At 43.2% G+C, this 22,563-nt stretch overlaps 1 protein-coding gene across 2 annotated transcripts in view; it reads left to right on the top strand.

Moving 5' to 3' along the window:
- Nucleotides 1–378: 378 nt before the first annotated feature.
- NUP98 (nucleoporin 98 and 96 precursor) overlaps nucleotides 379–22,563 on the top strand; it is a 41,011-nt gene continuing 18,826 nt past the window's right edge. The window contains exons 1-16 of one of the 2 annotated variants that reach the window (XM_049822937.1): nucleotides 379–523; nucleotides 4,082–4,185; nucleotides 4,966–5,067; nucleotides 5,239–5,418; nucleotides 6,151–6,290; nucleotides 7,425–7,532; nucleotides 8,181–8,364; nucleotides 9,983–10,143; nucleotides 10,926–11,063; nucleotides 11,483–11,570; nucleotides 13,316–13,408; nucleotides 13,832–13,972; nucleotides 16,744–16,877; nucleotides 18,518–18,705; nucleotides 19,939–20,055; nucleotides 21,498–21,802. In XM_049822937.1, the coding sequence (XP_049678894.1) occupies nucleotides 4,113–4,185; nucleotides 4,966–5,067; nucleotides 5,239–5,418; nucleotides 6,151–6,290; nucleotides 7,425–7,532; nucleotides 8,181–8,364; nucleotides 9,983–10,143; nucleotides 10,926–11,063; nucleotides 11,483–11,570; nucleotides 13,316–13,408; nucleotides 13,832–13,972; nucleotides 16,744–16,877; nucleotides 18,518–18,705; nucleotides 19,939–20,055; nucleotides 21,498–21,802 (2,152 nt within the window). In that variant the 5' untranslated portion in view covers nucleotides 379–523; nucleotides 4,082–4,112. Of the gene's footprint in view, nucleotides 524–4,081; nucleotides 4,186–4,965; nucleotides 5,068–5,238; nucleotides 5,419–6,150; nucleotides 6,291–7,424; nucleotides 7,533–8,180; nucleotides 8,365–9,982; nucleotides 10,144–10,925; nucleotides 11,064–11,482; nucleotides 11,622–13,315; nucleotides 13,409–13,831; nucleotides 13,973–16,743; nucleotides 16,878–18,517; nucleotides 18,706–19,938; nucleotides 20,056–21,497; nucleotides 21,803–22,563 lie in introns of both variants that reach the window. The other variant, XM_049822936.1, reaches the window with a different exon arrangement.

The following is a 22,563-nucleotide window of genomic DNA, read 5'->3' as shown; positions in this document are numbered from 1 at the left end:
TTAAGACTCCAGGCCCCGCCCCCTGCGCCGCTTACGCCACCGACCGAGCTCTCGCGGATTGGACCGGTGTGGAGAATTCCCGCCCTCAACGTCCCGGATGTTGGGCTATGCTTGCGGTACGGCGTTCTGGACCCTTCCGCAGCATCGGTTCCTCCTCCTCTGCTGGGCCAGACCAATCGGCGCTCAGGGCGCGGCAGACGTAAGGCTCTCCTTCACCCAATCCGTGAGAAACGCTCCCCGTTCCCTGAGGGGAGGGGGTGGAGGGGAGGGGGAAGCTGCCTCGCTTTCAAAGGGCGGCGGCCAATGGGTGGCTGGCGCGCGGGGGCGGGGCTAGCCAATGGGGCGGGCGGTGGCGGTAGCGCGGGGGCTGCTGGGAGGCGCGCGGAGCGGGCTGTGACGCAGCTTCCCTCCCCCCGAGAGGCGGCGGCGGCGACACCGCGACGGGAGCGGCGCGGTGAGGCGAGGCCCGGCCCGGCCTGGCCCGGCCCGGGCTCCCTGCCTTCCACTCCCCTGGGCGCCGGCGGTGAGCACCGAGGGCGGGGGGGAAGGAGGGCTCACCTTTTCTGCCCGCCGGGGCGGTGCAACGACCGTCGGGGCGCCTCGCGGCCTTTGTTCCGTAGCGCCGTTCCGGGAAACCGGGCCGGCCTGGGGCCGCGGGCCCCGTGTGTTTGGCTGGACGGGAGGAGATGGGAGGGTGACGGCCCGCTCGGATAGGCTCGGAGAGGGAGGGAGGTTTAGCGGGGGGGGGGGCTGGGCCTCGCTCCGCCTGCTCCTCTTGCGGGGGTCCCCGCCGGTGCGTGGGGAGCTACCCCCCCCCGTGTTTGGGATGCTTTCGACTGTTTCGGTTTCCCGTTGCGGGGTCTGGCAGGGGTGCTGGGGTGATTACGGTGAGGGCCCAGAGCCCGGTGTGGGCTGGGTTGATGGCGGTATGGGAGCCGGTAACGCTGGGGGTACAGTGAAGGGGAAGCACAGGTGAAGCGGCGTGGTGTGTAACGATGGAATCAGGGGGTAACGGCGGGCCTGTCTCCAGCGTCTTAGCTGCGGTGGGCGTCTGGGGATGCAAACACTAGCTTGGTACCGGGAGAGGTATTTAAAGTTGGGTTAATGAACTAATCGAGCGTCTTTGGATGCGGTTGAGGGTTTATGTAACGTTACTGTAAAGCTGTAGTTAGAATCCTTTTCCTCAAGAGTGAGGGGATAGCTCCTCTTCAGCTGGGGATGGTGTTCAGCAAGTGGGAGAGGACCGCTGTGTAAAAAAACCCCAACTTTTTTTAATCCTGCTCCAGCTCATCTTCACTTCTGGGCGGCTGCTGGTGTTCCTGCTGTCAGGGGCTTCGAGTGTGTTTTCATGGGACAATTCAGAGCACGTTTGATTAACACAACATGAGCCTGTTGGCCACGTGTGGTTGCCCCCCAACTACTGTCCTGGGTTAAAGGGGCCCTGATGTCTCCATGGCATTAGTGACCGCATAAAGCCTGAGTTCTGTTTTGGCTGAACTTGAGCTGCTGAGGGTCAGTAGGTAAGGAAGGGTGACTGTCAAAAGAAAACAAAGTTCCAAACTTTGTGGGGGGATGAAATCTTTCAATAACTTGTTCGCGTTTTAGAAAATGATGCTTCACATTTCTTGTGAAAAAGAATTTGGCATTTAACAATCCTCAGTGTACTGGTTTTGAAAAAGCAGTGCCATAAATAAGGGGGACAGTCAAAGAAGAGGGGTTTTATGAATTGCAAACAAGATTGAACAACCGCTGAAAACTGTGTGGACACTTTGTATCTGGCCTTCAGTGAGACTTGCTTAGGGGCAAAGTGAAATGACTGAAAACAGCCTATAGAAATAGAGAAGAATGTAGCTGAGGTGGGTGTGCAGAGTTCAAGGAGTGCACTCGCACTGGGTGTCAGGATACAATTTCTCTCACAACTGTGAAAAAGAATAGGTAGGATTTTTTAAGGCATCCTAGTGGGTGGTGTAGCATAAGGCAGACCAAATCATGAAGTTCGGGGTATTGGGAGGTGGGGGGTGGATGTTCTTGGAGGCCATATACAGTCGTGCTGGAGCACAAAGCTTGATTTTTGAGGAAGCGAACAGGAGATTGCTCTGCGTTTTGTCCTGCTATCCAAAGCTGGGTTCTGCTGGAAAACAAAAAGCAGCCTTGGCACTGCAAAGGCGAGGTGCTTGAGGAAGTGTTGGAGGTGCAGCTGGGGAGGGTACATGGCACGGGCATTGGGGAGCAAGCCCCTGGGGAGAGGGAGGTTGGGGGGATTGTGATGTGTTGTGCGATGCAGGGTAATGCTACATCCCACAGCAGGATCCTGTTGTGCGGCAGGCAGTACTCTCTTCCAGGAGTCAGCTCTAGGCTTAGGGTGCTCTGAAAGTTTGTGAAATTGGCTTTTTCTTTCTTATATCAGAATCATTTTATTTAAAGCACTCTTAATGTGCGTAAGGAAGTAGGTAAAGACTTGCATGTGTGAGTGGGAAGACTCTTACCACAAAATTGTGATGTACTGCTGTTCTGAATAGTTGAAGATTACACAAAACATCTTTTTCGTTACTCTCTAGTGTAGGTATTGGATGCTGATTTGCTCTTAGCTGTTTTAGTCTCCAGTAGTGCTGGGATGGCTGCAGAGGTACAGTGGGTAGCTGTGGTTGCTCAAAATCTGGGTTTGGCTGTTCCCAGAAGGTGGTATGGGTTTTGGGGAAAACAAATGGTTTCATGGATGGGCAGATAGATTTAGTGACTTCACTCTGGAGTGGCCGTGCTCGGCAGTATGCAGAGTACATGCGTGCTTCCTTTTGGTTAGGAGGATGTAAAAGGAATTGGAATTGGGGAGCTATAGAGAAGCTGTCAAACCTGGGCAGAGGTAAAGGTGTGGATTTTGAGTTTAACTTAAATTGTTGGCGACCAAATGGAGAATACTTGATAGGAGTTTATTGCTATCCTGACTATTGAGCCTCCTGGAAAACCTAAATGGAGTTTAAAAAATGCCGAAAGGCTAAAAGTTAGCATGTTGTTGCACAAAACAGTGCTATTCTAATGTGATAGTAAGTACTGCTTTGTAAATATTCTTGGTATGGGCCATGTCTTACAGTTTTCTAAACTTACTAGTTCTCCACTGCTGTGGATTAGCTAATGCTGCCAACAGTGGATTTTTTTCTGGATAATACTGGCATTTTCAATGTGGAGCTAACAGGTGTTAGCCCCAATACAGAAAAAGACTACAGATTTCTCTGACCAGAGTATGGGTAAGGATCTGTCATGATTTTGTTTTAACTTGGTTGGCTTTGTTGAGAAAAGCTGTAACATTGTGTTTGTACTCAGAGAAGAGGTTGGAGTGAGGCAGTGTTACTAGATGTATCTGTAAATAAAATGATGGGTGTTGTAACGGTGAAATCAGCCCCTGCATAAATGGGGTAAAACTCCCCTGAACAAGTATTTTAAAACAACTTCTTTTAGAAAGTTGAGAAAATCCCGGTGCAGCCCTGTGAACAATAAATGGGAAGAAGATGGGAGATGTGTTCCTGTAATTCTTGTGCAGTGCACTTCCACTTGTCTTGTTTGAAGTAGTTGGCAAATAGGGTTTAAGAGAAAATCAATCATGGAAAATTCTGGGAGTGTCACAGAAACAGCTGTAGCATGGTGCAAATCCCTGTGTGTGTTCTTAGAGAAACGTTCCCGTGGGGTGGTCTTTCAGGTGTTGAGATGGCTGATGTGGCTCAAGCATAGTAGAAACAGATGTGGGAAGTACTGTTAGGGTTAGATGTTCTAGAGGATTTTGTTGACAACACGTAGGTCGGGGGGAATAGTTTAGTTTATTAGATTTTTTTTTTTCAGTCTGAAAGATGTACAGAAAATCTAGCCATAATTAAGGGTGGAAGACAGCTTACTTCTGATGTCACTGAAGTATTAGTGTTCTTGTCCCTTTCCGGGTTCTGACAGTGTTCTAAATTGCTTAGTGTGACTTAACATGCTGTCATGCATTTTATGGCTTAAGTACTCAAATTAGATTGCTTACATCAACAATGAGGTAGATGAAAAATGAGTTTTCAAGATAAGCTTTAAATAAAAGCTGAATTCTTTCCAGATTTAGGGGAAAAACCTGATACATCCTGAAAATGTTTAACAAATCCTTTGGAACTCCTTTTGGAGGGAGCACTGGTTTTGGGACAACTTCAACTTTTGGACAAAGTAAGTAACGCGTCCAAACTAACTTTTCAGTACTTAACGTATTTTTTCCTAGGGGTGCAGCTAGAGGGTCAGGCAGGGGTGGTAATTTTTTGTGTGTGATGGAATTGGAGTGCTGCTGGGCTGTCCAGCTTGCTCGCTTTGTAGTGAATCAGGTTCAGGAGCCCGAGGCTTCTCCACTAACGAAGCTTTTAATTTGGGTAGATACTGAGATTCCATGTACAGGTGTTGAAAATTCCTTTTATAAAAGGAGTGGAAACTCAAATGCTTAGATGAAGGCCATCTTGATGGGGTGGGTGGGAAGATTCTTTCAATCAGATCTGGAATGTGTTGGGAAGACTTGGAAAGAAAAAGCGTGTAATCTGAGAAGTGTCTTCTGGACTTATACATTGTAAATACCATGAGTGAGTTTTTAGCCATTAAAGCAGACCATAAACTGGTGCGTATGCCCTGTTTGTTTGGAAGAAAACATAATAATTATGTTCATATTGCTCCTAAACTAAGGTACAAGAAGAGCAACTTCCAGGCACCATAGAAGTGTTAGAGGTCTTGCAGAAGAGGGTCTCTCCATTCTTTAGAAGTGGCTGACTCAAATATTATAGCCTTTTGCTTCAAGAGCTCTGTAGAATTATTAATTGTACCACTTCACATGTCCCACACACTGATGTGTAGGTAGTTGTGCACAAACTACTTTTGGAAAGTTAAAAAGGCAGTGACAGCATTTAGTTTCTAGTACACACGTTAAGAATTTGGTTTCATCTGAGCTATAATGTTGTTTTTCAGATGCTGGCTTTGGTACTACAAGTGGAGGAGCGTTTGGAACATCAGCCTTTGGGTCGAACAATAATACTGGAGGCCTCTTCGGGAGTACTCAGACAAAACCAGGTATTGTTGTGTTATGGTTGTAGTGGAATGCAATCCTTGAAAGAAGGATTTTATTAAAGTGTGTGGGGGGAACAAACCCAAGCAACCATCAAGAAAAGTAACAACGAAAAAACACCCTGAAAAACCCAAGCAATTGATTGCAAAAGATTAATAGTCTGTTTCTGTCTTCAGGAGGATTATTTGGTTCGACTACATTTAATCAGCCAGCCACCTCCTCCACAAGCACTGGCTTTGGGTTTGGAACATCAACTGGGACGTCAAATAGCCTGTTTGGAACTACCAGCACTGGTGGAGGCCTCTTCTCATCCCAAAATAATGCCTTTGCACAGAATAAGCCAGCTGGGTTTGGAAGTGAGTAAAGCTGCTGCATCTCCCTTGAGCATTGCTTATTTTCTTTGATTGAAGGGCATGGAACGCTGGATCTACGTGTGGATCTGGTACAAGTGTTAATGTAGGGTTTTGGTGGGTTTTTTCTCCTGAAGGATATAGTGACATTATTGTGGTCCACAGTAGCCACGAGTGAGCCTGATAGGCTACAAAATCTGTAGCTGCAATTCTAGCCACAAGTTTTGAAATAAGTTGAAAAAGGTGGTTGGCTGGCATTTTCTATTCTTAAATATCTTTTGTTGCTGCTTGATTTTAGCTTTTTATTCTGCTGTTGTAGAGCAGTTATAGTTGGTTTTGCTTCTGGCACTAGAATGCTTGAAATGCCTCTTACTCTACTGTAATTCCCCAAAGCAGAAGCAACTGCTTGCAGACCCTTATGAGAAGAGACAAGAAACCTCATTGATTCCCTTTGTACGTGTAATTTTCTTAGCATTGTCAGGACTAGAATGAAACTGGCTGCTGTGGTTATTTTAATGTTTCCTGGGGTGGTAAGTTAGGGGCAGTCTTCTACAGCAGAACATTGCATTATCAGACTATTGGTTTTCCAGCTCTGCTGTAAAAAAAAATAAAAATATTTCTAGCAGTTTTTCCATTTCTAAACTATTTTGTAATTTGAATAAAATATTTGGTTTAAGTTTTAAAATTCAGGTTTGTTATAGTACTGATCTTTTTATTTATTTATTTATTTATTTTAAGACTTTGGAACTAGTACCAGCAGTGGAGGTCTCTTTGGAACCACTAACACTACTTCCAATCCTTTTGGGAGTACATCTGGCTCTCTTTTTGGCCCAACTAGTTTTACCGCTGCTCCAACTGGCACGACTATTAAGTTTAATGTAAGTTCTGTTTTTCCTCCTTAATCAAGTCTGTTTACTGTAGGAAGCATTACATTTTGCAGTTACTTGGTAAAGTACTGTCTTGGTCACTGAGCTGAAAAAAAAAAAAAAAGAAAAAAAGAGCAGTTCATATGGAAGTATGTAGTGTTTGGAAGTTATTTGAAAACACCCCCTTTCATGGAACTGTTGCAGTGGAAATAGGATGTATTATTAAATCCAAAGTACTAGCATTTTTTTAATTCTGAATTTGACAGATTTCTCAAACACAGAGTAATGCCCTGTCTAGACTTGCTAGGTTTACAGCTGTGTGAAAGCTGAAGACGTAAAGCAGCTCTTAAAATTGAGCCTTCTCAGGAAGGTAGGAAGTGCCACAGAATGCTGGGTGATCAATGCTAAATGCTAACAGCAATACAGGTTAAAGATGTCTTGGAATGGGTAAAAAAAAATTCAGTTCTCTTGCAAGTCAGCATGGCTTTGGAAATGTAAAATGAAATGTGAAGATTGATCCCTTGTGTTTTCTGGGTGACTTCCCTTTAAGAAAGGGTTGAATAACATCTTGAAAGTTCTGTGGCAGTTGAAAATGGCGGGTGGCTCAGAAAAGAAGCCATCGTGGAAATGGGGTAACTGATATCTGCTGGAAGGAGGTATTCTTTTTCCCAAATAATTGTTCAGGCAAATCTCAGCTCTCTTCATTTCTAGATTGAGCTGATTTAACAGACTGAGACTTTGTTATTTTGGGACATAGACGGAACTGTGATGATAACTTGGGCAGTCTGAGTGCCGTTAATGTGTATTTTCATAGTGCAGTTAAAAAAAAAAAAAGTGGGATAATGAAATCCATGCATAGCTAGAGGATTTGTATCACAAATTTAGGTAAACTACTTCTAAAGTGAAACCAAAAAAGGAATTGCACTGCAGGTTTTTTGACTGTTACTAGGGTAATTTCCACTACTGATTCCCACTAAACATGCCTCATCACTGGGGGAGGCCACAGCTGTACAGGTAACAGTAATACACTGCTTCAGGTCCTGTGCTAAAGTTAGGTTTTAACGGCATCTGCCGAGAGAGTGCTAACTGTGTTAACAAAAGTCTATCTAGATTTTAAATTTGATGTCTTAATCTCTCCTCTTGCAGCCACCAACCGGTACAGATACTATGGTGAAATCTGGAGTTAGCACTAACATCAACACCAAGCACCAATGTATTACTGCTATGAAAGAATATGAAAGCAAATCTCTTGAGGTTAGTCAGTGAGTGTTCAAACATGCTTATCTTGTTTGGCTGTTGTTAGTGTTGGTTTAATACAGCTTTTTTTGACTGTAGTATGTATCTTCTATGCTCATTAATATGAATACAACCTTCAATATCTACATCACTCACAGAAGAGAGCTATCATAAAGTAAAACACTTAATGCAATTAATATGGCGATGCATTTGTTTTTAAGTGCTCAATGCTGCAGTTTTTAAAGAGCTGAAATTCCATCTCGCCATATACCAGGAGGGCGAGAGATCCTATTGGGAGCAATCCTGCACTGCTGAGATAATGGCCGAATCTCAGACAGAACTCAGAGTTCTTTAATACAAACTAGTGTTCCCAGGGATTTAACCTGAAGCCTTTCTGTTTAAGTTGACTTATTTGATACTTCAAAACAGATCTTCTACTAAAAAGATTTGAAAAAGCTCTGGGAAGTATATTGAAGCCCAAACTTGAATCTAAGTTTAGGTCTTGTTTATGGCATCCTTCTTTTTAAAAATGCAGGTGTTACAGCTTTTCTTGATACCCTCATCTTGGTGTAGGCTTGAATGCTGTGTAAACATGCTAATGCCACTGTTCTAACCTCACCCTGTGTAAAAAGAATGTGTAAAGAGAACTGGGTTTTCATTTACTAGGAACTTCGTTTAGAAGACTACCAGGCAAATAGGAAGGGGCCATCAAATCCTGTAGGAGCAGGAGCAGCTGCAGGCTTGTTCGGGTCTTCTACTGCTACATCAAGTACAGCTACAGGACTTTTTGGCTCTTCTACTACTAACACAGGCTTTTCATATGGACAGAACAAAACTGCTTTTGGAACCAGTGAGTACTGTCTGTCCCCTGTCATTGCTGTGACTGCATACGCAAGTATTCTGTTAAGCTATTTAAAATTCTGTAATGAAAAAAAGATGAGGAAGCAGTGGTGTGAGCTCAGACTTTTACTAGTTGTATTATCAACATTCAATAATCAGGTTCTTTGCCATAGAAATATCTATTTACTTACTCTTCAGGGATTGCAAACTTCCTGTGCATCTCCCAAGTTTTGCTGGAAGACAGTTTATTGGAGCATCTGGCTAGTCAGCTAGTTCACATGAGCGAGTAAAACAATTTGAAGTAAAACCACCAGGATATTGCTAATGATCAGTAGGGTGATGGCATCAGCTGGTTAATGGTGAGGTCAAGATTTTACTTCTGCTAATGAGCAAACATAAATTCCCTGGAAATGGACAAGTTAATTTATAGTAGCCTTACTAGACTTTGCCAGGAGCTTTTCTTCACAGTAAATCAGGGTTAGGATGTGGACCTGTTATCCTGCCATCCTGGTTTCACGCTATCCATTTTGGCATCCTTGGTCAAAAAGTAAAAGCCAGGTATGAAGTAACTAATTTACATAAATGTTTGTATGTCTGGTAGTTGCAGGTCAGTTGGGCTAACCAGTTAGTGGACCTTTTTGAACTTAGCATAAAGCAAATAGTGCTGAAAAGTTCAAACGCAAATTCTATTTTTACTAGTTTCTGCTGCAAACTTAAAAGTAAGTAGATATTTGTATATGTGGCATTAGACTATAAACAGAAGATCAAAATCCTATCGTCTGTAGTAACAGAAGCGATTATCTGCTGTAAGAAAGGCTGTAGTGTCTTGGGTTAGAATTGTGCCCGTCCTTAGTGACAGGTACTGCTGGCCTTAATCTCTGGGCTTGTTTGAGGCCTGTGGGGGTTGATCTGAGCTGCTATCCTTGAGAAAGATCAACATACAGGTGGCCATATTCCTCTCCACCCTGCGAAGGTATGGTTCATTAAAATACAGGGACTGCCCAACCTGACAGCTTTGCTGGGCTTCGTGTATTTCTTATGGAGTCAAGTCCAAAGAAAGCACCTAGTTCTGCAGAGATAGCAATGGCAGTTGTGAGAAGGAGCAAGAGCTCTTGTCTGTGCATATACCATTTTCACCACATGTAAACAGCCCTTTTCCTTTGAGGAGAAAAAGGAAAACGATATTTGAAGTTCAGGTAGAAGTTTCTGTAGTAGTAATTGTGTGGCTTATAGAACAGAACTGCTGTGCAGGGCATTGGCTGCCTGCCTCTTGCCCAGTGAGCCCTTTTCAGGTGCTCATGGTACCGTTTTCTTTGTACGGTGAAGAACAAACTGGTCATATAAAAGCTGTTATCTTTTGGTCAGATCTATCTGCGAGGTAAACAGGCTGGTAATTCCTCGGTGTTATGCTCACACTGACTTTAGGACAAGGAGAACCTGATGAATTACCTAATACAAACTACTTCCATCTGAAGGCAGGTGCTGTGCTGTGTTGATGACACAGGGTGTTTTGCTTTTCCATTGAGTTGAAGCATCTTTTCTCCTGTTTGAATGTGCCAGGTGTGGAAATATAGTGGGTTTGGATAAATTCTTGAGGGGTTTTTAACCAATTTGTTTATATGTCGTAGGTACAACTGGTTTTGGAACAGGAACAACAGGGGGTCTTTTTGGTCAGCAATCTCAAACTACAAGTCTGTTTAACAAACCATTTGGTCAAGCCACAACAACGCAGAACACTGGGTTTTCTTTTGGCAATACCACTCTAGGACAGCCAAACACAAACACAATGGTAAGACAAATTGTTTGAACCCTTAAAGGTGTAAGTTGTGGTATAGCTACTCCAGCTAGACACAAGAGGCTGCGGTACAGTGATTTAGATCTTCCTCAAATTGTAGTATAGCTTCATAAAACTAGGATGCAAAGCTTCGAATGCTGCTCTCTGAGCTAGCAGCTTCTTGCCAGTCAGAATTTTTCATTCATGATAATTGGACAGCAATACAGCTTGTAACAAATAACTTTTCCCATTCCCTTCTTGAAGCAGTCTGCTCTCTCTATCAATTCAAGGATTTCTGATCATGTTCACATGGATAATTACATTATCAACATTCTGTGGGAATTCATTAACAATTCTGTACTTTCTGGCAACTAATGACCAGCAGTCATGGGTTCTTTTGATAGAAGTATGCTACATAGCTGTAACTTGTTGCATAGCTAGGGAATTTGGCTCCAAATATACTGTATTCTTTCTGAATATGTTGTGACTTCTCCCAGAACACCCTGTGAAATGTTTCTTATCCATCTCCCTCACTCAGAGTGATGAAGAAATTCTAATATCCTTTTAAGCTTGGAGCATAAATTCTTTGAATTTTTTTTTATTTATTTCCTTTTTGTAACTAATTTCTTGGAGAATGACTAAAGCTTCTGAAATGCTTTTCACCCACCTTCTTCCCCCAGCAAAAATGGTAGTATTGTAGCATTTTATTAACGGACTTTGTGTGTTAGCTCTGTTATCATCAGTGCTAGACTTCGAAAAGCGTTGCAGCAGTATCTTAACCTAGTTCCTGTTTATAGGGTCTCTTTGGGGTAACCCAGCCCTCACAGCCTGGAGGCCTTTTTGGAACAGCTGCCAATACAAATGCTGGTACTGGATTTGGAACCGGAACTGGTCTTTTTGGACAAGCTACCACAGGATTTGGTGTTGGCGGTTCGGTATGTCTGTACCTTAACAATATAAAAAATGAAGGAAAATAAAAACAGATGGCTTAGAGTCCTCTTCCTGGGTTTTGACCTCATGAAACCTGCATTATCTCAAGAGTTAAGATGCCTGAGATGCAAAAATCGTGGTTTTGCGTAAACTGAAGGATACGGTATAAGCATGCGTAATAGAACTAGTGTTGCAGAAACAATTTTTTTAACAATTGACGTCTTGACTGATAGAAGACAGCAAGAGAGTCTGAGCATCTCACTGCCTATAGATTGCAATAACACACCACTATTGGGAGTCTGGGTTGCGTGGTCTCAGTTGTGCTTGGTGTTAGTTCTGCTTTCTTGCCTACAGTGAAACACTTAATGCAATTCTTTTAATATCAGTCTGTCAGGTTTCCAAATTCATGTTTTCTTCCTTTCAGACCCTGTTTGGTAACAAGCCTGCTGGATTTGGAACCACCACGACCAGTGCTCCCTCGTTTGGTACAACCACAGGCGGCGGGCTCTTTGGTAACAAACCAACCCTGACTTTAGGAACCAATACAAACACTTCCAATTTTGGTACATATAAAAAAAAGTGGGATTTCAATCACTTAAAACTATACTGCATATACCACACACCTGGCTGCTGAATATCATATGCTAAATGATAATGAATGTTAAAATTCTCAGGTAAGCCATGCTTCTGATGCATGTTGCTGCAAGGAAACATCTTTGATGCTGTTTTATATCTTTCCTCTTGGTGGTACTCCCTGACTCAAGAAGGTAGATACTTAAGTAAAAGTACCATTCTTCCAGTGAGTGCTTAAGAGAAGGTGTAACCTGTAACTGAAAACTCTTGAACAAATCAAAGAATTCATACAACATAGAGGTTTGTTAAGAGGCTGTAAATACACTATGGCTGCAAAGGAGTGCTGAAGGAAATAGGGTAAAAACAGTGATACTTCTCGCTTGATGCCAGGGATAAGGAGATCTTGCACTGGAGTGAGGGTAAAATGAAACAGTTGGTTCCAGTTTAACTGGTAGCTGTCGTCTTTCATGATGTGAAGAATCAAAGTCCTGAAGAACTGCATCTTGTGTTAATGTTGGCCTCTGATACTAATGTTAGAGAACTGGTGTTAAATGAGTGTGTGACTGAGCAGGAGAAATGTGTAGCAGTAGTCGAAGTAAATGATAGTCTTCTTTCACAGGACTTCTGTTGAAGTCTGTTTTGTTTTGGTTTTTTTTCCTTCTGAATCTGGGGGCAAGAAAACTGTATTCCTGAAAGTGAGCAGGAATGGTTTTAGATCCTCACATCTGTCTTTTTTTATTCTAATATCAGCAATAAAGTCTAAAATGCAATTAGCCTGCCAGAATAGACAGAGGGAAGAAATTGTCAAGCTCTCAGACTGCCAGGGCAGCACCTTAGCAAGCACAGTTTCATTGTGGTGACCAGCCTTGGGCAAACTGTTACCATGGTATTTGTGAAAGTTGCTTACAAGTCCCTTGTTCTACAGTTCTCTAAGAGCTTCATAGCCACCTTAGTGTGTTGACAGTGTTTGGTAGTGAACAATACTGATTTTAGTATGTTTTTAATTTGCCTGCATTGCTTGCAGTGGTACAGTTTATAGGAAGAATGGAGTTTGGTTCTAAGGTGTTTCTGGTGTTGGTCCATGACTGCAGTTTTCTAGTTTAATTCTTTCTTTGCATACTAACCAACCACAGGATGGTTTCACAGTCTTCAGTTTAAGAACTAATCTGTCTAATGTTAGATTTGGATTGTACTCAGTTAGAATTAGAGATGTGTCTTTGAACTGTGTGCTTGTATGAATCTGAGTTGTGACCTGCTTTGTCAGTAAGAATCAGAGAAGTACGTGTGTGGTATAAATAGTATAAAATGGGATTTTTTCCTTCCAAGCAGTTGAAGAAACTTAATACGTTTTATTCTGTTACCATACCATCATGATGTCCATTCTGGCTTTCAGTAAAACTTTGAAAGTTTGTAACAAATTGAAAAGCTTAAGAAGGCAAACCAGTATTTTTCTGTACTGATGTTTTCAGTATTATGTTCATAACTCAAATACTTTTTTTTACCATTTAAGTCCCTTCTTGCTGCTTGTCAATTTAACTTGCATTGTTGGAAACAGTGTGTGAAATTTGACCTTAACTGTGGCAGGGCTGTCTTTGAGCTGGTGATGCTTATTTATTTAAATTGATGGTTTTAATTTAATCTCTAATGATGTTAGATTAACGAGCTACTGCTTCTGTTCTTGAAGGTTTTGGTGCCAACACTGCTGGAAATAGTTTGTTTGGAAATAAGCCTGCAACTGGGACTCTGGGAACTGGACTTGGAACAGGGTTTGGAACAGGTAAACAGTTTACTAGCTTATTTCATGTCAGCCTAAGCATAGTCCTCAAACTTCAGTGATAATATAGCATTGGTAGTACTTGCTAACTCCAATGCAGTAAAGGCTGTAGATGTTTTAGCTTGAAGCCATGAATCTGTCTCATATCAGAACCAAGTAGAGCTTGCTAACACTGTGCTAAGCAACCTTTTAGAAATTGTAGGCAGCATTGCTTACAGTGGTGGGTAATGGCTCAGAAAACTGGTGGTGTCCTCTGTGTTTGAAGCCTCTGGTCTGATTGCATGAGTCTTGAGTGTCTGTAGCATTCATGGACATGTTGAATGTTTCTTGCAGTTTAATAAATAATTGATTCTTTGTTGTGGGATAAATTGGCTTATACGTTTGTCACAGTCTTGTAGTAAATGACAGTCATCTCTCCTGCTACAGCTCTTGGGGCAGGACAGACTTCTTTATTTGGAAACACCCAGCCTAAACTTGGCGGAACACTAGGAACGGGAGCGTTTGGAGCACCAGGATTCAATACATCAACAGCTACTCTGGGCTTTGGAGCCCCTCAGCCTGCTGTCGGTAAGCGTACATTAACCCGAGTTTAATTGCTGCTTTGTCCCTTGTTTCAGATGTGCCTAAACATAAGAGCACATCCCACCCAAATGGGAGGGGGGAAAAAATGTTTGAGCATCCATCTGAGGCAATTTCTGTTTGTGGTAGCAGTGGAGACCACGTTAATGACATTGTTTTGTGCTAATTGTATATTTTTTTTAAGTAATTCAAAGTTGCTTAACATTGCTAATAATTGCAGCTATTTTAGAACTTTGTCTTTGAGATTACTAACATATTTCCCATTGTTGAATTTGGCACAGCAACAGTAGGTGCTTACAAAAAAAAAAGGGGGGGGGGGGGGGAGCGGAATGTAGCATTAGCTTCTTCAGTAATTCCAGGTAGGAGAGCTAGAGGGACTTGCTTAGCAGGTATGCTGTGCCACTGGTGAAATAAATGGTCTTTAGATTCAGATACTTGTGCTACCATTTTGTAAGTTAAAATGTCTACCACTTCCAGCAGTGTTCACCCTGTTTGGCAGATCTGAGCACTTTAGATGAATGGCCCCTGAGGCTGCCATTTCAGGAAAATTATTTTAAACTTGGGGCGGAGGAACAACACCACACACATGGTACATGACACTGTGTGGGAAGATGGGCCCAAGAACGCTGGTTGATATTCGGGGATCACCTCCTCTAAGCTCAGGAAATTTCCATCCCAGTGAGCAGAAAGTCAGGCAAAATGACAGAAGGTCTGTGTGGATGAATGAGGAGCTCCCAGTAAAGCTCAAACACAAAAAGGAAGCATACAGGAGGTGGAAGCAGGGGCAGGTAATCTGGGAAGAATACAGAGACATTGTCCAAGCATGTGGGGATGGGTTTAGGAAAGCCAAAGCCCAACTGGAACTGAATCTGCCCAGGGATGTCAAAGGCAACAAGGAGCACTTCTGTTAAGTGTACAGGTGACAAAAGGAAGAGTAGGCTGATTTGCCTGAGGGTGGTGCGGCCATCCTGATGGATCTTGGCGAGCTGGAGGAAGAGGCTGGCAGGAATCTCATGAAGTTCAACAAAGAGAACTGCACAGTCCTGGCCCTAGAGAGGAACAACTCCAGGTACCAGTACAGGCTGGGGGCCACCTGGCTGGGAAGAAGCTTTGCAGAGAAGGCTGAGGGTGGTCCTGGTGAACACCAAGTTCACCACGAGCCAGCAATGTGCCCTTGTGGCAAAGGTGGCCAATGGTGTCCTGTGTTGCATTAGGAGGAGGGTGGTGATCCTTCCCCTGTGCTCAGCACTGCTGGGGCTCCCCTGGAGTGCTGTGTCCAGTGCTGGGCTGCCCAGCATGAGACACAAGGGCCACAAAGAGGCTGGAGCTTCTCTGCTGTGAGGAAAGGCTGAGAGAGCTGGGGTTGTTCAGCCTGGAGAAAAGAAGGTTCCAGGGACACCTTATAGCAGCCTTAGTAGTACCTAGTACATAGAGTACCTAGAAAGCTGGAGAGGGGACTTTTTACAAGGGTGTAGTGATAGGACATGGGGTAGTGGCTTTAAACTGAAAGAGGACAGATTTACATCAGATGTAAGGAAGCTCTTCACTGTGAGGGTGGTGAGGCACTGGCACAGGTTGCCCAGAGAGGTTGTGGATGCCCTATCCCTGGAAGTGTTCAAGGCCAGGTTGTATGGGGCTTTGAGCAATCTGGTCTAGTGGAAGGTGTCCCTGCCCATGGCAGGGGGGTTTGAATGAGATGATCTCCAAGGTCCCTTCCAACCCAAACCATTTTGTGATTCTATGATGATTTGATGAAAAAGGTGACCTTCAGATGTACCTCCAGCCTTGCTCGTCTGTGATCCTGTGAACACTCCTCAAAGTAACTTCATATACTAGTTATGACAGGCAAAATGTGGTTGAGGGGAGCTACGTTCTCATCATGATGAAATGCTCTCATCAGTGTGTTGCAGTCATTTGTCTTGCTTCCATCATACTTCTATATTTGTCATACTTGGCCCTCCCTTGATGTAACTCTACAGATGATTCAAGTATTGGCTTTTTAGGCAATGCCTGCAGTGGGGCAGCATAAGGAGGGGTCTTGCTGGTTAAGGACTGCTCAGCTAAACCAGCTTTTGATCTGGGAAGAACCAGTTGTCTCAAACTCTACTCTTGACTTCCTTGTAGACTTTGTCTGACAGTAAGCCTTTGTTTCTCAGAGCAATTTTGTTGTTCTTTGAGAAGGCATAGGTTCAATCTGGTTTTCTTGGAATTAGAATCAAGCTGCTTTAGGTTGCTCAAAACACTTCATAGTGTGAACACTTAGAGTATTTTAATGGGAATTAAAATTAGATGCTAGAAGATGAAGAGATAAAACTGAGGCCTTCGTTGCAGAGAGGACTCTAGACCTGTAAGTTTGATTGCTGTAGCAAGAATATCAAAACTTTGCATCACAGTTTGGGGGGGGGGGGGTGTTGGTTGTTTGTTTTCTTCTTAAAAGATGATTCAGAAGTCAAACATATTAGTTAAAGGTTTTGCAGGCCAGGCTCATTCTACTGATATGTAGCTTTCCATGCCCTCAGCTTTTCACTGATAAAAACTTGTTGAATGTGGTTGCAAATTCCAATGGAGGAAGAGAACCTGATTTCTTCCATCAGACTGCTGCAGAAATGGTGACTAAAGAGCGGAAGAAAGGAATGCTGAAGTTTGTATAGAAATTTGAACTCCTGTGAGGGGATCTTCTGATTGAAAGGATGTCTTTTCTACCTACCTTGGTTTTATTAGTAAAACTGCTTAGATGCTAAAAATTTGTCTTTTTATAGCACTGACAGACCCAAATGCATCAGCTGCCCAGCAAGCCGTCCTTCAGCAGCATCTCAATAGCTTGACTTACTCACCCTTTGGAGATTCTCCACTCTTCAGAAACCCCATGTCAGACCCAAAGAAGAAAGAAGAGGTAAGTGCACGTAAACATTTAACTTGCTTTCTGGGTAAGATTTGAAATGACTTTATATTTTGTGCTCACTATCTTCATTGAAGTATGCAGTGAGCAGCAAATAAGTTGCCATCTGTATACTCATATCAGTGCAGTGGCTTTTTATGCTCCCCAGGATGCAAACTGCTTTTACTGTGGCTTTGTTTACTTCTTTTGAGCACATTGGAGCCTTGGCTTTGGAGTTCTTGTTATGCTCAGTGCTGCTAGTTGAGAATAAAGATTGGTAATTGTCGATGCTTGGAATATTTTTAGTGCTTAGCTTAAGCTTTGCTTATGACTTCTTTTATGACAGTCTCTGACAAATCATACCCTGTTGGTTTGTTTTAAAAGACAACAAAAGAAATACTTTTCGGCCTTTTTAAGTGTTAAGGGAGGTTTCTAAATGGCTGCTGCCCATGGGTGGATTTCAGGGGCTAGAGATTACTCCTGCCCAACTGCTGGAGCCCAGCAGTGTATGCCCAGAGACCCAGAGGGTCTCCTTCCCAAGCTGATGGATGTGGCTGTTGCTTTCCCATTTGCAGGCACAATCAGTTGTGAAGCTCAGTACATATCCCAGATGCACATGCACAGAGTACACTGACACAGCTGGCTGCGCAGCCACAGACAAGGCACTGCCTTCAGCAGCACCCATGTGTAACACTACCAGGACTTCTGTAAAACATAAGCATATACAGCCATGTCCGCTTCCTTCTCCTTGGTTGATAACGGTTGAAGTTCCCAAGTGAAAGCACACGTGGTCACACTCTCTAGACTCACCCACACATTCATGGATCCCTCAAGCATTAGCATGGTCCCTCTGTCCATCTGATGGCCCTGCCCAGAACTTGAGCCCTATTACCTGCTCCAAAGAGCAGGCTAGTCCAGCTTGTTGCTTGCTGCAATAAGATGCACGCACTCACATGCTCATTTCCTGGGCACCCTGTGCTCACGGATCCCTTGATACCAGCACAAGTCCTCTGCCTCTTCGATAGTCCCTGCCAGGAGCCAGGGCCTCCTACTTATGGGCAAGTCCAACTTGAAGCTTGCTAGTGAATTACACACGCAAATCCCCACGCACATGAGGTTTGGAGATGATGCAGGTGTCTGCCTGTCCCTTACTGCCAGCAGCTGTCACCCAGGCACATGGGCCAGAGAGCTGTGGTCTTGTTCCAGTAGATGTTGCTGAGACCTTCACTCACCCTAGTCGTCCCCAGTAGCTACACCTGGGATGCACGCTGGTCCCATCCCAGGGGCTGGAGCAGAGACCTTCCTCTACTCCAGCCCCTGCGGCTTCCTCTCGCTGCAGCTGCTGGTGCCACTGGCCCAGGGTGCCCACATGCCTGACTGTAGCTGTCCCCACATTCACTCAGCCTGGACAGGAGGTCCAGGCTGGCCCTCTCCAAAGCTGTGCCTGCAGTTTCTTAATAGCATTGTTTCCGTTACCTGTTGTACACCAGCTTTGTGTCTCTGGTTTTGTTTATTGCTTCCCCCTTTACTTATTATCTCCTTTACATTTAAAAGGTCCTTGACTGGATAGCCTTAACAAAGCAGGCACTCTCACTGTCCACAAACCCTTACAATAAGTGGTATGAAAATTCTAGTTCTACATCTTTTTGTTTCAGAGGCTGAAACCAACTAACCCAGCAGCTCAGAAGGCCTTAACGACACCCACCCACTACAAACTGACTCCGCGTCCAGCAACCAGAGTGCGACCAAAAGCTTTGCAGTCAGCTGGCTCTGCTAAATCTCATCTCTTTGATGGTCTTGATGATGACGAGCCATCCCTATCCAATGGTGCATTCATGCCAAAGTTAGTTTTTCTTTTGTGTATGTTGCAGGGAGGAGGTGGTGCAAGAATCTTCTGATCAGATTAAGTAAACTCCTGTATAGTTTATATACTGAATATATACTTTATATATATCCTGAATTCCATGACTGTTTTGTGACCTGGTTCAAATATGAATAGCAATAACAGGTTTTGTGTAAAATTTGAATAGAATTGTTTTCTGTAGAGGACATGAAAATGGTCAGCTTAAACTGTTAAAGTCAAATAAGCTGTAAAATGAGGTCATCCCATGGTTGGAGCGAAGCTTGTATAAAGTCAGTTAGGAATATTACAAGGAAAGCTTGTGCAGCATAATATTTTCTGCTTCAGAAGTGGAAGTGTCATTAGGTTTGCTAATGCACTCAGTATGAAGGCAGTTTTCATGACATTTCCATAGCCTATCACTGGTCCTATTTCAGATACACAGATGTTTCTGTGAGAAATTAATAATGGTGTTGTGGATCTACCCTACTGAAGCTTTTGGTTTCAGTCTTCGAGAGCACCAGTGGCATTCAGATTGAAAAGGGGTTTGGAAAGCTTTGGTTTTTTAGTTAAAAACAACAAAAAACAAGCTTTGGAGAAAGATGCATCAATCATTGGAAGTACTTCTGAGCATAGGCTTTTTAAAAACAATTTGTAACTTTTGTGAACTTGGTTTGTCTTTAATTTAGCCTGAACCATCTCTTCGCTTTCCAGGGAGAGAGCAGAGTATGGAATTACTCAGTGTTTTACTGAAAAACACCAAATGAACAAAAGATCAGAACAAAGGGATACTTAGACTGCTTTGAGTGTAACTGGCATAGATGTTCAGTGATCTTCAGACTGCAGGCAGTGAACCCTGGTCTGGCCATTGATTTGTTCCTAAAGTGACCCTGTAGTAACGAATCACCTCCATCTGTGGGCCAGACTTTCTCTGTGGGGTTCTGTGCTTCTGCTGGAAAAGCGCTGTTTTGTAAAACGGATAATACTGTGGTTTACTGACCTTGGGTTTTGAAGCTTTCAATGACTTGTGCTTTTTATGCTTACTCATAAACCAAGGCCTTGAATGAAATTCCAAAAAGAGTTCTAGTATCTCAGCTACTGCAGTGCTCTTACAGAAGACTTCATATGTCCTGAGCGTGAGAACAGGGTTCCTGGTCCCTGGAGCACGTGAATTAAGCATGAAATATATATATTTATGCAGCATATATCCTAATTTCTCTCTGGTGCTTTGTTTAGGAAGAGCATCAAAAAGTTGGTTTTGAAGAATCTCAACAGTAGCAATCTGTTCTCGCCTGTTAATCGTGAAAATGAAGACCTGGCTTCTCCATCGGAGTATCCAGAGAATGGAGATCGGTATGTTGATTCATCATGCAGGTGTTTATACTTACGAGGAACGCAAACTGCTTATGCCTGTCTCTAAATTATTATTAAGAGAATAATTGGTAGTTATTTTCAGGGATGTCGTCTTAGCTGTTCATTGGAAGCAGGTTGACCTATTGTGAGATTCATTTCCTCTTAAACTAGCTGTATATTTTTCCTGTGTGTTCACATACTGATTCATTCCATCCAAAATGAGGGGTTCAAAGAGGAATGGCTTCTTTTCTGGATATGTCTCTCTTCATTCCCTGTAGCGAGAAACTAGGCCATTTCTTGAGGAAGGTGATAAACCTGACCCTGAGGTTAGAAGAACTTCTGCTTAGTTCTTCTCAGTAATGTGGGAATTGCAAGGAAGCTCCACTGATCCAAATGTCACATAATAGTAATGTATTTTCTACACATTAAAAAGAGGAGTCTCTAAGGCCCTCTCTTCCCCCCCAGATGCCTGAATACCTACTTCCTCAAAAAAAAAAATCTGTGGCTGTATTTCAGGTTAACTTTTTTTTTTAATCAGAGGCTGGAAAAATTCTTGAGCAGCTCAACATTTTGATTTTATTTAAAGCTACTAGAAGTATGAACTGATTATGGGAGTGGGGAACCTTGTTTCTGATCACTTAAGTTCTGACCTGGGCAGTTCATAATGGGGCAGAGGCATTTGTTAGCTGTGCTGTCAGTAGCCAGGTGCAACAGGCAGCTCTCTGAAGCTGATGTTTTGGAGTGACTATTACAAGAATGTTCTCAATTTTGATTTGATCATGGTGCCTGCAAGACTTAATCATCACATTCTAAAACTCTGTGTATTTTGGGCACAAAAGTCCACAGTAGCCTGCTTCATGAATCATTGAATCAGTTGGAAGTGACCTTGGGAGGGGTCTGTTGCACAAGCAGTCTCAACACTGAATTCAGACGTGGTCATTGCAGACCTTGTCCAGTTGGGTGTCTCAAACTGCTGTGGATAGAGATTTTGCAGCCTCTCTGGGTCCCTGTTCCAACGCTTGACTGTCCTCATGGATTTCCCTGTTTTAATTTGACTGTTTTTTCTCATTTCGTCTGCCATGCATATCTGAAGAGTCTAACTTTTGTCTTCAGTGTTGGAAGGCTGCTATTGCACCCTCCTGTAAGCCTTTTCTCTAGACTGAGCAATGTATTTCCCTCAAGCTCTCATCACAGGGTATGTGCTTTAGTCCCCTGACCATTGTGGTACCCCTCCCCTGGTCTTATCATTATCTTTCTTGTAGGGGAACCCCCAGATTAGATGCAGAATGTCAGAGGTGGTCTAACAAGTGCAGAGCGAAAGGGAATAATGGCTTCCCTCAGTCTGCTTACCCTGCCATTTTTACATGAAAAGACACCAGAATTTTAACATTGACGTAAGTCCCTTAGAACTAAATAATTCAACTTTTTCTTCATTTCTTCAGGTTCTTTTTGTCAGTACCTCCTGATGAAAACCACAGACAAGATGGTGAGCGAGAGGAGGAGGAGGATCATCATGAAGTGACTAGGTTTTACACTAACCCCATTGCCAAGCCCATCCCACAGACCCCAGAGAACACCGTGCACAAACACCAGAACAGTGTGGATGATACTATTGTAGCTCTGAATATGCGGGTGGCCTTAAGAAATGGTCTGGAAGGCAGCAGTGAAGATGCCTCATTTCATGATGACTCCCTTCAGGATGAGCGTGAAGAGGAGCCTGAAACAGTGCATCATCTGCATCCTGCAGGTTAGATTGGGGGCGGGGGGGGGAGTAGATGTGTAGTTCCTGACAGCGCTTCATGCATGCTTCATGGAAGTTCTCTTTTGCTGTTTTAGACCCTCAGCTTTTCCTCTTTTCCTTTCCCTCCTCTTTTCTTCAGAATACAAATCTTGCTTTTCAGTCTCTTACCTAGTGCAGAAATTTTTAATGAGTCAATGAGCAATTAAATTTCATCACCCAATTTTATATTAGATTGAGGTAGTGAGATGTGTGAGAGGCAGGAGGAGGACCCAATCTATAATTGTTCTGCAGTAGTGGACTGAGTTGACTATTGTTCCGGAGCAGTATCTTAGAGTTAGAAATCTAGTGTTTGGGGGAGTTATCAACATGCAAACTGCATTATAGAGTTTGCCAGGAAAGGAATGGACCACAGAACATGGTTGTGTCTCTCTAGACCCATTGTGTGTGTTTTTTCAGTACTCTCAATTCTGGTCTCAGGGTTTAGTAAAACTGAAAAAGAGGAGTGTGAAAATATTATGAGAGGTCTTGAGTACCTTTCCCTTAACTAAGACTTTGTAGCTGGTGAAGAGGTAGGGGCAAGTGTTAGGTTTTTCTTTTTAACTCATGGGTGATCTGGAGGAGGTGAAGAGGAAAAGATCTTTTCAGGTAATATGTGGCTTCTGATTAAATTAGCAGGTGACATGTTCAAAAGAAGCATCTTCAGAAACCTTAATGGATTTCAAAGATCACTAGACAAATTAGCAGATGAAAAAGCATTGGAGACTGTT

The sequence above is a fragment of the Accipiter gentilis genome, chromosome 19, assembly GCF_929443795.1.
Source record: "Accipiter gentilis chromosome 19, bAccGen1.1, whole genome shotgun sequence".
Lineage (NCBI taxonomy): Eukaryota > Metazoa > Chordata > Aves > Accipitriformes > Accipitridae > Astur > Astur gentilis.
This window is presented reverse-complemented; position numbering and strand designations above follow the sequence as displayed.